At 37.4% G+C, this 14683-nt stretch overlaps 1 protein-coding gene across 2 annotated transcripts; it reads left to right on the top strand.

Annotated features, from left to right (window-relative positions):
- Positions 1–265: 265 nt before the first annotated feature.
- LOC139935043 (homocysteine-responsive endoplasmic reticulum-resident ubiquitin-like domain member 2 protein) lies at positions 266–13705 on the top strand. Of its 2 annotated transcripts, none has more exons than XM_071929492.1 (8): positions 266–574; positions 2120–2374; positions 3601–3678; positions 4987–5252; positions 6503–6625; positions 7471–7803; positions 9230–9353; positions 10122–13705. In XM_071929492.1, the coding sequence occupies exons 2-8, from the start codon at positions 2231–2233 to the stop codon at positions 10326–10328; spliced, it is 1275 nt and encodes a 424-aa protein (XP_071785593.1). In that variant the 5' UTR covers positions 266–574; positions 2120–2230; the 3' UTR covers positions 10329–13705. The 2 variants fall into 2 exon arrangements, with proteins under 2 accessions (XP_071785593.1, XP_071785594.1); XM_071929493.1 differs by having other exon boundaries at positions 10125–13705.
- Positions 13706–14683: the final 978 nt, after the last annotated feature.

Here is a 14683-nt window from a genome sequence, read left to right on the forward strand (position 1 = left end):
ATAATGTCTGTGAGAAAACATGCATGCTGTAGCGGAAATGTTTTAAGATGAATCTACAGATCACTTTATATTGATGAAAGGTAAGCATGAAACCAAATGAGCAATAATTATGATGTGTTTCTAATAATTTATCGGGAAAAAACCATCACAGAATAATAAAAACACAGGTTATGGTTCCGATCAAACTGTTAGACCAATCACATAGCGCCATATCAGCGACTGTCAGCTGACCTTTAATGTGACGTCATTTTCCAGAGAGACTGCGGAGTCTGGTTTTGTTATTGTGTGGTGGTGTTCCCGTTAATAAAACGTGAGAAAGTTACATCAGTATTTCGGCGTTGTTGATTCTTCTGCCCTTCCTTGTAAGAGCTTGTGTCAAGGAACACGTTTTGGAAGAGCCAGTGCAGCTTACGGACACACACACAGGCCTGTAATATTCCCCGCTTTTAAGATTTAATAGGGACTTAGTTTTGTCCGGGCAAAGGAATTCCGCGGTGACTTGGCTTGGTACACTGCACATTGCATAGGGCGTTGTTTAGGAGACTGAACAAGGATATTGAGTCGTCAGTCGGAGGTGAGCCCATTTTTGTTTACATTCTTTCCGTGTATTGTTTGTTTACAGAAATCTTTATGTCGAACTTAATATTCTGTAATTTATTGAATTTCACTTTTCCTCTGTATTTTTTTGTCGTTCTGTATTGCTGACAAATAATATATAATATTAAAAATAAACTGGAAAACAGCTCAGTCAGTCTGAATCTGATGTTATGTTTTAGTTTTGAGCCAAGAAATGCCAGCTCCTCTTATTAAAGAAATGGCTCATAATATTGGCTAATTTTCGACTGATGAGCCAGTGTTGGCTCGAGCCAATCATTTGTGAATAGAGTAGCCGGTGCCGGTATTTTTGGCTGAAACTGAGCTGTCCCCCCCCCCACCCCCCTAAAGAGACAACTCAAAACACGACAACTCAACCTCTTCCTAACTTTTTAATAACTTAATCTTTATATTTATTTCTTAGACCTGTAAATTGTGCATATAACACACTGCTGGACTCTCCCTGCGTTTTTACCCTAAAAAGCCCACAATTAGCATTGTTGGGCACAATTCAAATCAAGATGGGCTGGGCAAACCTGAAAGCTTTTGGTTTGGTTTGGGACTGAAATTCACGTGCAGCAAATTTGCGCGTGCGGATGTAGTTTGCTCGCTACATTTTGTCAAGCTTGACATGAACTGCACGGCATAAAATTACCCAAAGGGTGCCGCGTAATGTACGCGTGCTTGCCCAGGTCCTGGACATCGCCTTTTGGAGTTAAGTTTCGGTCTTAATAAAGAACCCTTTTGAATTCTCAACGATTCTTTTTGAAAAAGTATGATGTGGAATATAAAGTTGAAGGAATGACTTTGGATTCGTGGTTTGACACTTAATAGGCATGCAGCAAAAGCTGGTCAAAACAAAAAAAAATTTTTGGACACCACCACACTTACGCAAGGCTTAAACCTTCGTGCACAAATTTAAATGTGGCCATCAAGTTTGCACGCTCTTAGAGGCTGAAGTTTACGCGAGAATTGAAGTTTACGCCAAACAGCATCAGGGGATACATGATTTTTCTAAATAGAAACTTTTTTTCGGCAACATGCAAAATGGTGAGCTGGTACATCTAAAAGTATAAAATTTTAATGTAAATTTGTTTAAAAACTCCAAGCTGACAATAACTCCTTTAAAAAATCAACGGCGCCGTAACGTTGACTTAAGCCTGGTTCATACTTCTTGCGAATGCGTATATGATCTGAATGTTGACGTCACAAATTCGCAACGAAATTCGCACTGAGTTGAGTTTCACAGCTCAACTCACTTGCGAATATCGCTGTGAAAGGAGAGTTGTGACGTCAAATTCACGTCAAATTCGCCCGCCTTCGCATTTGCAGGAAGTATGAACCAGGCTTTATGGGCAGGTGCGATGACAGACTGTATAACTTTGTTTCTACTCTATTCTTCGGTCAAGGTTAGTCTTCAGTCAATTTGTTCTATACTCTTGAGACTGAAAAGCTATTTTAATGGTTTACTACTGACAATCAGGCTGCACTCTAAAAAGTTTGTTTTCTTTCTGTACTCCTGCAGCTTTTGGTGTGAACTGATGTTGTTAATGGCTGACAGAGGTTTACTTTGAAGAAGAAACGTTCCACTACCAACAAGCTTTACATCAAGAGAATCATTGAAATTCAGATCACAATGGACAAAGTAGCAGGGACACCTGTCACGATATCCATCAAGGCCCCAAACCAAAGGCTTGGAGACCAGACTGTGGAGTGCTTCCTAGATTGGAGTGTACTGAAACTTAAGAATCACCTTGCCAATGTATACCCTAGTAAACCTGTAAGTAAACACTACCTCAATGACCTCTGACCTCATCTTAGAGTTACATACCTGTTGAATGTTAGCATAGTACATTTCTTATGTATGTAGGCTTTGGACAAATGCTAGTTTAAAAAAAACCGAGGAGGACCATTCAAAATTCTCTCTAATCCAACTGTTCAGACGTCCTACTGACAATTGAAGTGTTCAAATGTATGTTTATATATACAAAAATGGACTAGCAGTGGACTAGTAAAACATCAAAAGGCCTGTGACCAAGGGCATGAAGGCAATCACCTTTGTTGCCTCCGTGAAGTATCAGGCATGCATCAAGCCAGCCAGGGCCCAATTTCATAGAGCTGCTAAGCACAAAATTTTGCTTAGCATGATATTCCTGCCTTGGTTAAAACGGGATTAACAACCAAATTTCCAATTGTTGCATATATTGCTTGTTACTGGTATTCAGCTGTTGTCTGCTCATCCTGAAAATCATGTGGAAATTTGGTTGGTAATCCTGTTTTTATCGAGGCAGAAATTTCATGCTCAAGCTAATTTTTGTGCTTAGCACTAGCAGCTCTAAGAAATTGGGCCCATGTTAAATAGCTACATGTAGTCACTGGAAAGGTTAAGGCCAAATCCTGTATTACATGTTTAATATCTTATTATTCATTTCAAGCAAGAGGTCACAGGATCAAATCATACACAGATCTAGTCAATCATCTTTGTTCCACCCAAAATAATTTAAAATTTACTCTGTCAGTTTCCTTTCTGTTTTTATACGTAATATTTGAGATAAAAAGTTGCATCCTCAAACATGCTTTTTAGTGGTTGTGTTCCCTGCTGGTTAAAAGGCAACAGAACGAATGGCTTTTGACAGGCGCACCCGGACTAAGATACATGTACATGTGTACTGACAAGTTGTATGCAGGACACTTGGACTCGGAAGTTAGAGCTCTGGCATGCCAATCCGGAGTTGGCAGGTTATAATCATGTTAATAGTAGTTTTGTCTTTGTTCAATCTCAAGATATTTAACTCATTTGTTGCATATCTTTACATCATTTGTCGCAACAGTTACACCGGATTTCAATTTATGTCCCTGTATTCATTACTGCATGCATTAATTTCATGTTTACTTCACACATGGTTCACCACATCAATCTGTTTAAAAAATATAATAGTGTTAAAACCAAGGTACACTGATCTTATTATAAATCATGTGGATTTTGTTTTCATTTATTTTCCTCAGAATGCAAAGACTCAGAGAATAATTTACTCCGGGAAACTTTTAAAGGACAACCTACTGCTTAAAGACGTACTACGCATGGTAAGTTTCAGCATTTGTTATTAAAAGCATTATTAGCAGTGTCCTTGCATGGCAACTACATGTAGACTAAGGGGAGGACTAAGCGGGGGTTTGGGATTGGAGTGCTGTTCGGTGGTGCACTGAGTGTCATTTTGATCTTAAATAAGAAAAAAAGTGCAGGGGAAAATCTTTGTCATAGAATACAAATGCTTTAAACAAAGTTATGCATCTGAAAGCAAATAGTTCTTTGCAACAAGGGTGTTTTTTTTTCTTCTTTTATATTTTCTTGCAACTTCGATGACCGATTGAGCCCACTTTTTCACAGTTTTGTTTGATGCTTATAAATATGTTGGGATACCAAGTGGGGATACTGGTTTTTTTGCCAATTACCAAAAGTTACTACATGTACTGCCTGTAACTGTGCACGTATCTATAGTCTTTTTTAAATTTTATTCCAGCTACTTAAATACAGGCTAAATTTACAGCCACCATATGGTACAATCCTTCAATGCTCAAAGGGCTCTCTCATTAGGGTTGATTGTTTTCATGGGATGTGAACTGTGAAAACAACTCTAACCATCCACGTCCTTATTGAAAATATTTATTCAGCTTAGTTCCACACCATCTCTGCCCATCAATATGCACACTGTGTAGTTACTTGTTTACATGCTCTAAAGATTTTATAAACACGGAAAGAGTATTGGAGATAAAGTGGGCCAACTTCAAGTGTAGTAAAAACTTCCCCTTTTTTTCTCATATTAATATTTCGTTAAAATGTTCAGTTTTGAATGGTAGGGTAATTGTTTACAGTCCTGTTAAACTCGCCGACTTCAGCCCACTGGGCTAGTAAACTGTGCTTTTTACTTGCCCCCCTCCCGTCCACTCCCAGGAATTTTTATTGGCCCAGATTTCAGATGTTTAAATTCAAGTATTGTCAGTACCTAAACATAAAGCAATGTGTAACTGTCACAACCAGTTTATTGATGAGATAAAGCCACATTCACACACTCAAAAAAAAGCTTTAAAAAATTTGTTTTGTATCGTTCACATCTAAAAAGAAAAATTATAACATTATAAACAAGTAGGTTTGACAGTTTTTTAGTAGCCCTAAGGGCAAGTTGAGAAGTGGTGTTTACTAGCTTGTAGCAATTTTTACTAGACAGTGTGTGCTTAAGTGGCTATAGTAAAGCGCGAGTCCAGTGATTGATGCAAACACTCTACAGGTAATCATGTTAATTTCCAGTTTAAACAAAAAATTTCATTCAAACTATACATGATGATAAATCAGTGTGATTAAGTTTCCAATGTATTTGTTTTGTTTCTGTTCAGACTGATACGACTCTTCAACAGCACACTATCCATCTTGTTTGTTCCCCAACTCCTGAGGAACTCCTCCAAACTAAACTTCCATCTTCCGAGATGAAAAGAGAAACCTCATCACCAGTACCTACACCAGCTGCAGCGAGTCCAACAAGCCAGGATGGAGCGTCCTCAAGGAGGCAGAGCACGCCAGTGGAGCCGACGTTACCTTCAACGAGTGGGCTCAGACACAGAACTGTCAGTACACCATCGTTCTCCAACTACTATCCTTATAAGTAAGTTAGTCAAGGCAAAGTCACGCGGCAGCGATAATGAAAACAATAACGATCATGACGCAAAGTGGTTGAAATGCTCCTCGCAGAAGACAACCACGCTCGTTCAAGCAAGCGAGGGTGTGCATTGTTACCATTCTCAATTTCGTTCTTGTTATCGAGGCCGGTGTGACCGGGCCTTTAGGGTGTGTTTGATTACCTTTTCCAACATTACCTGGGTTAGTCACAAGAGAGCCCCAATCAGGTAATGTTCATACGAGGGAGATTGGCTGTTGCCAGCTTGGTGTTTATATAGTATCCCCTTATGGTAGTTTGTTGAGTTCCCTTGATGGGAATATCATAAAAACAACACCTGATGAATTATGAGTTGTGCTGGCAGTGAAAATGTCAAAGGTTAGCAATTTCAGTTACATCTATTTTAAATTTCACCCAAAACATTAACAGAGTATAGCTTATCAGAAGTAGGCCTACATGTAAATACAGATACAGACATCCTACTTGAAAATACCTGTGTACCAGTAAAAATATTTGTATACACAGATGTTTGTGAGTATTTCCATTGTTAATACACGGTTGGTAATTTAAGGGTGTTCTGCATCTGAATATTGATTAGGTAATTTTGTCCTTGGTGCATTGGAAATGTTGCCGTGAATCCGTAGCATTCTTGATGACAATTGTAATAAACAACGGTCTGTGTTGATGCTGATGCAATGCTTATGTATTTGTCTAAAAAAACTTGGTTTGAAAGAATGGTATTCTATTTTTTGTCACCCCTCATTGGTGGTTTTCTTAGGAGAAGTGAATATTATTGGTTTTGAGTAACTGTTTACCTATTGATTAAAAGTAGTTATTACTGTTTACATGCAAAGTTAAAAGCCACCTGGGATAGAATCTTTTTTATTCGAACATTAGAGTATATGTTTCTCAATAATAAAATAATTTTTTTAGTAATTGTTTTAATGATTTATATGTTTAAAAAAAAATAATAAATGTGCGTGGGGGTTGACTCCGCTACGCCTTTTGTGACGTCAATCGAGGCAGACTTTGCCTCGATCGAACATCGGACACACTTACATGCAAGTACATTCACGTCCTAGTCGTGAGGTTGTACATTTCGAAAAAGGTTTTTCAAGTGCATTTTTAGTGACCATGTACGATGAAAGATAACAAAGTCTTCTTGTGACATGTGTGGTAGCTGGACTTTGAGACATTTTATAACTATATGTTTTATTTTTTATTTTTTATTGATTCAGTTATGGGAACTATCAGTATGGTCAGAGAGCCAATCAGCAGGGCTTTGTCATGGCTAATCAGCAACAGCAAGCGTACTGGATGCAACACATGTACGCACAGCAAATGGCACAGTACATGCAGTAGTAAGTCAACTCAAGTTCTTCTGTTTTGTCTGCAGATAGTTGATTAGTAAAATATCCCCGTAAGGTTTGTGTGAGGCTGAAATTAAAGTAAATGTAAAAGGTAATGGACACTATTGGACTCAAAATAATCATTAGCATAAAACCTTACTAGGTAACAAGTTATGGTGAGCTGTTGATAGTAAAAAACATTGTGAGAAAGAAAGAAGTAATTTTCCATAAATTTGATTATGAGACCTCAGAATATGATTTTGAGGTCTCGAAATCAAGCATCTGAAATTACACAACTTAGTGTGACAAAGGTGTTTTGCAACTCGTACGACCAATTGAGCTCAAATTTCCACAATAAAAAAAAATTATACATATGTTGAGATACACTAAGTAAGAAGACTGGTCTTTGACAATTACCAAAGGTGTCCAGTGTCTTTACCTAAACATGATGCGAGAATTTGATTGTTTCTTGCAAATGAAAGACTCTTAGACACTAGGTGGCAGCAGACATCCCCGCATCTAGCTTTTCAAATTTCTCCTCTAATGACAATATGCAGTTAGCCTTCCTTTTTTAACCTTGGGACTATTATATGTTCACATCAACGTGAGGTCGTACAGTCCGCCCAGTAAACTGCAAGTAAAACTGCACAAAATAGCTATGAGTACTTGATCTAGTACTTGATTTGTCTTTAATTTACTTCCTAAAAAAACAAAACAAGCTAAATTGGTAAGTATCTTTGCTCACCTTTATTGATAAAGAACTCCTTTAATAACCCAGGATATAAAAAGCTCTTTTGCCTTTCAAATTTATAAATTTTTTGTTAAAAACAAAAATTTTGTTTCTATTTTTGTTTCAGCTCTAATCAATTTGCAGCAGGCGGAGCTGGCCTTCCAGCAAATCTACCACCAGTCCATGCTCCCGTTGGTGTACCCCAGCCACAAGTCCCTGACCAGCCTGTGGTTTTGAATGCTCCCGTTGCCCCCAACGTGGCTGGCCCGGACCAGAACGTCCGGATGAACGCTGGCCTCGGTCCTGCTGTAGATGACAACGACGATGAAAACGCCCACCGTGATTGGCTGGATTATATTTACACGTTTTGCCGATTTGTCGTTCTCCTCAGCTTGGTTTATTTCTACTCGTCACTAAGTAGATTCTTGATGGTTACTGGCTTGATGATCTTCATGTTTATGTGAGTTTGTAGAAACACTTGCATATGCAAACCAGTCTGAATCACATATCAGCTCTATTCCTATCTTTGTGTCAGTCACCTCTTTATATTATAAGTTATCACACAAGCGCGAGTGGAATACGAAAAAATATAGCGCTTCTGCGACCCATGTCCAACGAGGCCGAAGGCCGAGTTGGATATGGGACGCAGACACGCTATATTTTCCGTATTTCCATGAGCGCGCGTGTGATAACGTATTTATCTTCAAGCAAACTTGGCGCGTGACATAGAACGCACAATACGCATGGTAGTGATATTAGCTGTACAATATAGGTTTTTATCACCACTCCATTCTGCCAATCTGATTGGAGGATTAGCGCGTACTTGAAGATAATATAAGTTCCCATATCATAATATAAGTTCCCGTCTGCGTCCCATATCCAACTCGGCCTTCGGCCTCGTTGGATATGGGCTCAGAAGCGCTATATTTTTCCGTATTCCACTTGCGCTTGTGTGATAAGGTATTTATCTTCAAGCAAACTTGGCGCATGACATAGAACACACAAGACGCATGGTAGTGATATTAGCCGTGCAATATAGGTTTTTATCACCACTCCATTCTGCCAATCTGATTGGAGGATTAGCGCGTACTTGAAGATAAGTGAAGTGTTTCCCCTCTCTGAAAATATTCTTCTTCAAATAGTTATACATTACACCCCCCTACAAATTTTCATGAATCTGGCTTTTTTCAATTTTTGCATTTCTTATTAAGATCTCATTAAGCTCGAAATATATAACAGCTAAAAAATGTCACATTATTTGCTTTAGTGAGATGACAGTGGGTACAAATTGCAGCATTCACGAATGGACACCAGGGAAAATTTAATTTCCAAAAGTCTTTGTAGTTGTATTTACTTTTTAATTGATTTCAAATCTTTAGGGGCATTTCGGACCAAATAATTTTGCAGGATGCTAATTACCAATACATCTTGATAACAAATAGTCTATGGGAATAAAGATGTCAGATTATTGGCCGATTTCACCCAAAAATTCTTTAGGTATTTTGATGGGGGTCGAGATAATTACAAGCTTTCATTTGAGCCATCGCTCAAAAAAATCCGCCAATTATTAGTAGCAGTGAAATGAAGATCTTGACAATATATCACATGACCAATTCTTATGTGTTTTTATAAGAAACGTTTAAATTTTTTGTCATGGATCCTGACCATTATAAGTGGTTCCTGACCATTATAAGTAAAAGTTAAACTTTTTTTAATGTTTGGGGCCAAAAATTTGACATAGCATATTTAAAGTTACACAAATGTTATTCTAGGTCATTGCCAAAGTATGACCCTACCCTTTCCTTCATGAGGATGAACTTTCTGTTGGTGTATTTCAAGGGCGCATTTTATTGGACCTTTTGTTATAATTTTATCCTCTTTAATAGGTACCAAAAGCGTTGGTTTCGGTTAAGACGAACTCCCATTGCCAGAGAAAGACTTGAAGAGCATAGGAATCCTGAGCAAGGAGACGGGGCCCTAGATAATAACAATGAAAGCAATCAAGAACAGGTAAGCCAAAGCCAAAGGCTCGGGCCTTTATCACACGGCAATTTGACGATGCAAGGTTTTAAACGCCTGTGAAAGAACTCGTAGTTACCCTTTCATTCCCATTCATAAATACCTTTTTGGTTAAAAGGCGTAATAAAGTAAGAAACTCTGTAAAACTTATCCGTTTCCAACGTCCTTGAGCTCTTCATTTGTACATGTTATGTGTACATTGTACAACATCCGTGTGTTGCATGCCTTTTTCCGGCAGTTTCCAGTTCCCTTCGTGCGCATGTGCATATAGTCTTGGTGCTGGTTTTTCTTTCACACACAACGCGGCCAACTCACCGACATCGCCTGCATCACCCGTAACAAGAAATGTCTTGTATCAAGACTTGCGCAGAGTATCCACTCACAACCAGTTACAAACATTGGTCATTATCAAAAGTTTAAACACCCCCACGTGACGTGCTCTCCACCAATAGGAATAGCGAAACTGTCTGAGGTATTTATCAATGGCATTTTGCATAAAGAGTCCTCTTTTGATGTTGGATTTTGTTAGAGCGTTGTAGAGTGAGAAAGGATCCTGGGATGTTTTCTAGGTAGTTAAGTGTGGTTCATACTTGTCAACACATAGCGAACTTTCGTACGTCCTAATTTTTTAACATGATGTAAATTGAATCTGCATACGCTTTTGCATGAACTAAAACCAGGCTCATGCTCTAGGGTCTTTTATGCTCAATTTGAACATGTCTTTGTTTAACAATTGTCTGGTGAATTTATATTTGACAGCAGCCGGAACAGCAGCTAGCAGGTGATAACGCAGAGAGAGACAGCACTTCAGAGTCCCAGGAAGAAGGGGAGACGGACTCTGACTCGACGGAAACAGCGCCCCCTGAGACACCCAAGCCAGGGGTATTAGCGATCATGTGGATTTTTGTCTCTACATTCTTCACGTCGTTGTTCCCGCAGGATCCAAATGCCATTGCTGGAAATTAAACAAACTGGACTGACCGAGGCCACAAGTAAGGCTTCCATAACGTTTGTAAAAATAAATTCATGGAGTACTTTTGTCTTGGTACTTTGCAGTCAAACCTTCAAATTGAGGCTATGGAGGGTAAGTTGAAGCCTGCCAAATATTGCAGAATTTAGATCCAGCCTCCCATGGGTGGTTAATTCCATCCCACTTCCCCATGATGATTCATTGATGGACTTAACAAAGTTCCAAGTTCCACACAAAAAAAGGAAAAATTCTACGTAAATGACAGCTTTGCATTATGGCAACTCACTGCTACTTCAAGAAAATGCAAAGTGACGAAGGATATCGGCACAAGTTAGAACAAGTTCAATTTTCCCGAATCATTCACCTATCATTTGATCATATATGAGTCAACCTATAAATTGTCCCATTATTTGTTCATTTTATTAGTCTATAGGCGGAGATTTAGCTTCCAAAATCCTTTAAAAGTTTGGTATTGGTTATTTGATTAGAAGGTAATTTATTATTTAAGCCAAAATTTTAACCAAAGTTTGCTTTGACATTGGGTAAAGCTGTTAAACCTTTACAACATTGGCAAAATGATCAATAAGGTCTCTGATGTTCACTGAAAGATTTTTGTCATGGTCTTCAAAATATTGAAACCCTGAGTCCTGCACTTTCTCCCTATCATCTAGATTTTCTGCAGTACGTACTTTTTACATATTTATAAGAGAAATCACTGGTTATTAATTACAAATTGTTGGTTTTTAAAGAGGTTCAAATGAGTAATGGTTTATTAAAGGTGATGGATAAAATTAATGAAGTGAAATAGTAATTTTTCTTGTAAATGTTTTCCATGTAACCTTTTCGACTATTCCATTGTAAAAATGTTCCAAATGGCAAAATGATTTTAAAGGCAGTGGACACTATTGGTAATTACTCAAAATAATTATTAGCATAAAACCTTTCTTGGTGACGAGTAATGGGGAGAGGTTGATGGTATAAAACATTGTGAGAAACGGCTCCCTCTGAAGTGCCATAGTTTTTGAGAAAGAATGAATTTTCCACGAATTTGATTTCGCGACCTCATATTTAGAACTTGAGGTCTCGAAATCAACCATCTTAACGCACACAACTTTGTGTGACAAGGGGTTTTTTTCTTTCATTATTATCTCGCAACTTGGATTACCGATTGAGCTCAAATTTTCACAGGTTAGTTATTTTATGCATAATGTTGAGATACACTAACTGTGAAAGCTAGTCTTTGACAATTACCAATAGTGTCCACTATTTTTAAGCGGAAACTAAAAAGAAAACAAAATCCTAGGATACATTGTAGAATTTATCTGAAACAAAGTGGTCATACACTGCATGATGATTGTTTCATTTGTACCACTGATTTGGTGTATTTAAGAGAATAATTTTGAATCAAAATCGATTCCAATCTAAAGGCAATGTACAACATTGGTTATGTAAGTGTTCTTAGGTTAGACTTTTAGAAACTCCTGGAATAAATCTAATAGTTTTTACTTTTGGACAAACCAAGCAATGCACTTTACATTGGAGATATATATTACAGAGTTCAAACAGCTACAAAACTACTGCAGCTGTACAATTTACTTGTCTATTTTACGGTCATTTGGGCTTCCAAATTGTATTTGATTGAACAGTTTTATGAAACATTTTCAGTTAACGGTGTTGAAATGAATGTGCTGTTTACACATACATGTACTAATTTAGTTTATGGCCCAGGTCGTGTGCTACTTGTTACAAAGACGTAAACCATTATGAAGAATGGGAAAATATTGATCCTAAAGCCCCTTTCACATTTTAAATGAAAACTGGATATATTCCATCTTTTGCTTTACTTTATTTTAAATGATTTTTAGTTTACAAAATTCAAATATTGTTTTAATACAAATCACCATTTTGAATAATGCATATATCGATGTATTTCTAGGCGACACTGTGTGTTATTTTTCAAAGTTTTGATACATTTATCGAAGCCTTCACCAAGCTCCACCAAGCAACAACAATATTTCATGGTTAATCTTTGTGTACATTACAAGTTCTCAGCTTTTGTTTTTATTTTGTTAACTTCAACCTTCTGTTAAAATCCTTTAAAATCATTTCAGGAAGTTTACTGATCCTTGAGGACCAAAGGGCTAGTCACACTGCAGTGATAATGAAAAACTATAACGATCACGTTAGTAATGCACGCCCTCAATTGGTTGAATAAGCATGCACCTATTCTGTGCGGAGCAATTCAACGAATAGATTTTGTTCTCTTTGCGACGTGGTTGTTATCGTTTTCGTTATCACTGCATTGTGAGTGGCCGGTAAGGGCTGTAGACCCAAATAACTTATGCCAGTACATGTATTGACCATTGCCTTAAATCACTGTGCCAGGCCTACGTACCAACCCTATCCACTCCAGATATTACATTGTAATTTTGAAGATTGTGGACGATTGAGGTAGCCTGTTTGGTGGAAAGAAGCCATAGTTCTACCATGGCTTTTGCTAGACCTAAAAAGGAAAGTTTAAGATTATGACATCACAGGCCAACAAAATTACCCTGTAAATCCTTGTTTTTTGGGGAAATGATGGTTTGTAGGAACAATTGTGATTTCTTCCGGCCAAATTTTCTAATGCCTGTAAGCTAAGCACAGAAAAGTAATGCATGTTGGTCTGTGTTGGACTTGCATTTCAGCCTGGTTAGTTCGGATAAGTAAACTTATTTCTTCATTACAAGATGTATGTTGAGTATCTGTGCTTTTTTCACAAAATTTCGAATTGAGAACTTTTAAAAACGGCTGTTAACACTTTGAGTAGATTGCTTTGTACATATTTTACTTCTTTAGGTTTACTGCAGAAAATATTGACAGTTAAAGATATTATCACTGGTTTATGATCAGTAGTTGCTCTTTCAAGCAGCTAAATTAACTTAGGTGGATGGTATGCTGGAGGACATTTTCAAATATATTATTTCAAGATTTTTAAAGTTGAAGTTTGGCTTTAAAGTATTCAATGTTTTCTCTGCTCCCCACAAATATATTTTTGTATGCAACCAATAACTAGAAAAATTGTTTGCTGTGTTTAAGATATATTATGTACGTTCTTTAGTTAGAGGCAGAAAATATGGTCTCCATTTCTTCTTATGACTTTGTCATCTCGGACCAAGTTAAGCAAGGAGAATGAAGAAGAATTGATTGAAAATGACACTGAAAACAAAGTTTATATCAATAATTATTGTAAAATAGTTGTAATAATATATGAATTGTAACCCTTGTATATTGACTGTATATTAAATCTTATACAATGTTATATGAATACTGTTTAAATTGTCAGTCTTCACATTATGGGTAAAATAACAGCTCATGCTTAATTTGAAATCAATCAGACATTGCAGTGTTGCTCATTTCATTGTTTTTGTTTATCAGTGTTAAAGGTATAACTTGTGTAGCACAAAAAACACAATGTCAACAGATTTACACTAAACTTACACAGTTTGAAGATAATGATAGTAGAAAGCTTCCCTGTAAATACTACGTGCTGAGGTGCTGTAGTTTTTGGGAAATGAGTCAAACAATGTCATGAAAATAATTTTCGTCTCATGAGACGAAAATTATTTTTATCATTTACAAAAGTTTTTCAGGACATTGTTTTACTCATTTCTCAAAAAATACAGCACCTCAGTAAGTAAGATTTGAAGGGAAGCCTTCCACTATCATTATCTTCAAACCCTGTAGTTTAATGTAAATCTATGGACATTTTGAAAAAGTTTGTTAATCATTATCAAGTCAATAAGCGAATATGTAACAAATGTCCAGTTTTATCTATCTGTCTATACGGTGAAGTACATTCCTCTTGTGGTACAGTAAAGTCGTACTATATCAGAGTCTCAAAACGTGGCTCCCCAAATTTGGATTCCCCTGTTTCTATTTCACATGTTTTTTTACATTAGCTGTAGCTTCTGCATCTAGTCATAATAGATGGCTAAAACAGACTCCCACCCGACCCCCCAACCCCCCCCCCTCCCCCTCCCCCTTCCCCCTCCCCCTCCCCCTCCCCAACCTCATGGTACACAGTTCTGAATCAATCGATTATCCATAATTTCTTAATGGGCCCAAGTCCAAGGATTGCAAAGTCACAGATAGGCACAAAAGAAATAATTTGCTCAAAGATGAGATAGCCTAGGCACAACCCAGGTCAAAATTCCAGTTGAACCCATGCCAGTTAACTAGGGTCAACTGGTTCACCTGGACATAGTGACCATTTCCATGTTAACCAACTGGTTTGGACTAGGTTAGCTGTGTTCAACTAGGTTTAAATTATAAACCAGTTGATTTCTGTCCATTTTCTATAATTAATAAA

Source organism: Asterias amurensis, chromosome 3 (genome assembly GCF_032118995.1).
Source record: "Asterias amurensis chromosome 3, ASM3211899v1".
Classification (NCBI taxonomy): Eukaryota; Metazoa; Echinodermata; class Asteroidea; order Forcipulatida; family Asteriidae; genus Asterias; species Asterias amurensis.

What these genes read in the sequence shown, in the direction of transcription:
- LOC139935043 (XM_071929492.1), top strand. Translation starts at nt 2,231, where the DNA reads ATGGACAAAGTAGCAGGGACACCTGTCACGATATCCATCAAGGCCCCA. An exon ending in TTAAAGACGTACTACGCATG is followed by an intron (nt 3,679 to 4,986) that starts GTAAGTTTCAGC and finishes GTTTCTGTTCAG; the next exon opens with ACTGATACGACTCTTCAACA. An exon ending in TCCAACTACTATCCTTATAA is followed by an intron (nt 5,253 to 6,502) that starts GTAAGTTAGTCA and finishes TTATTGATTCAG; the next exon opens with TTATGGGAACTATCAGTATG.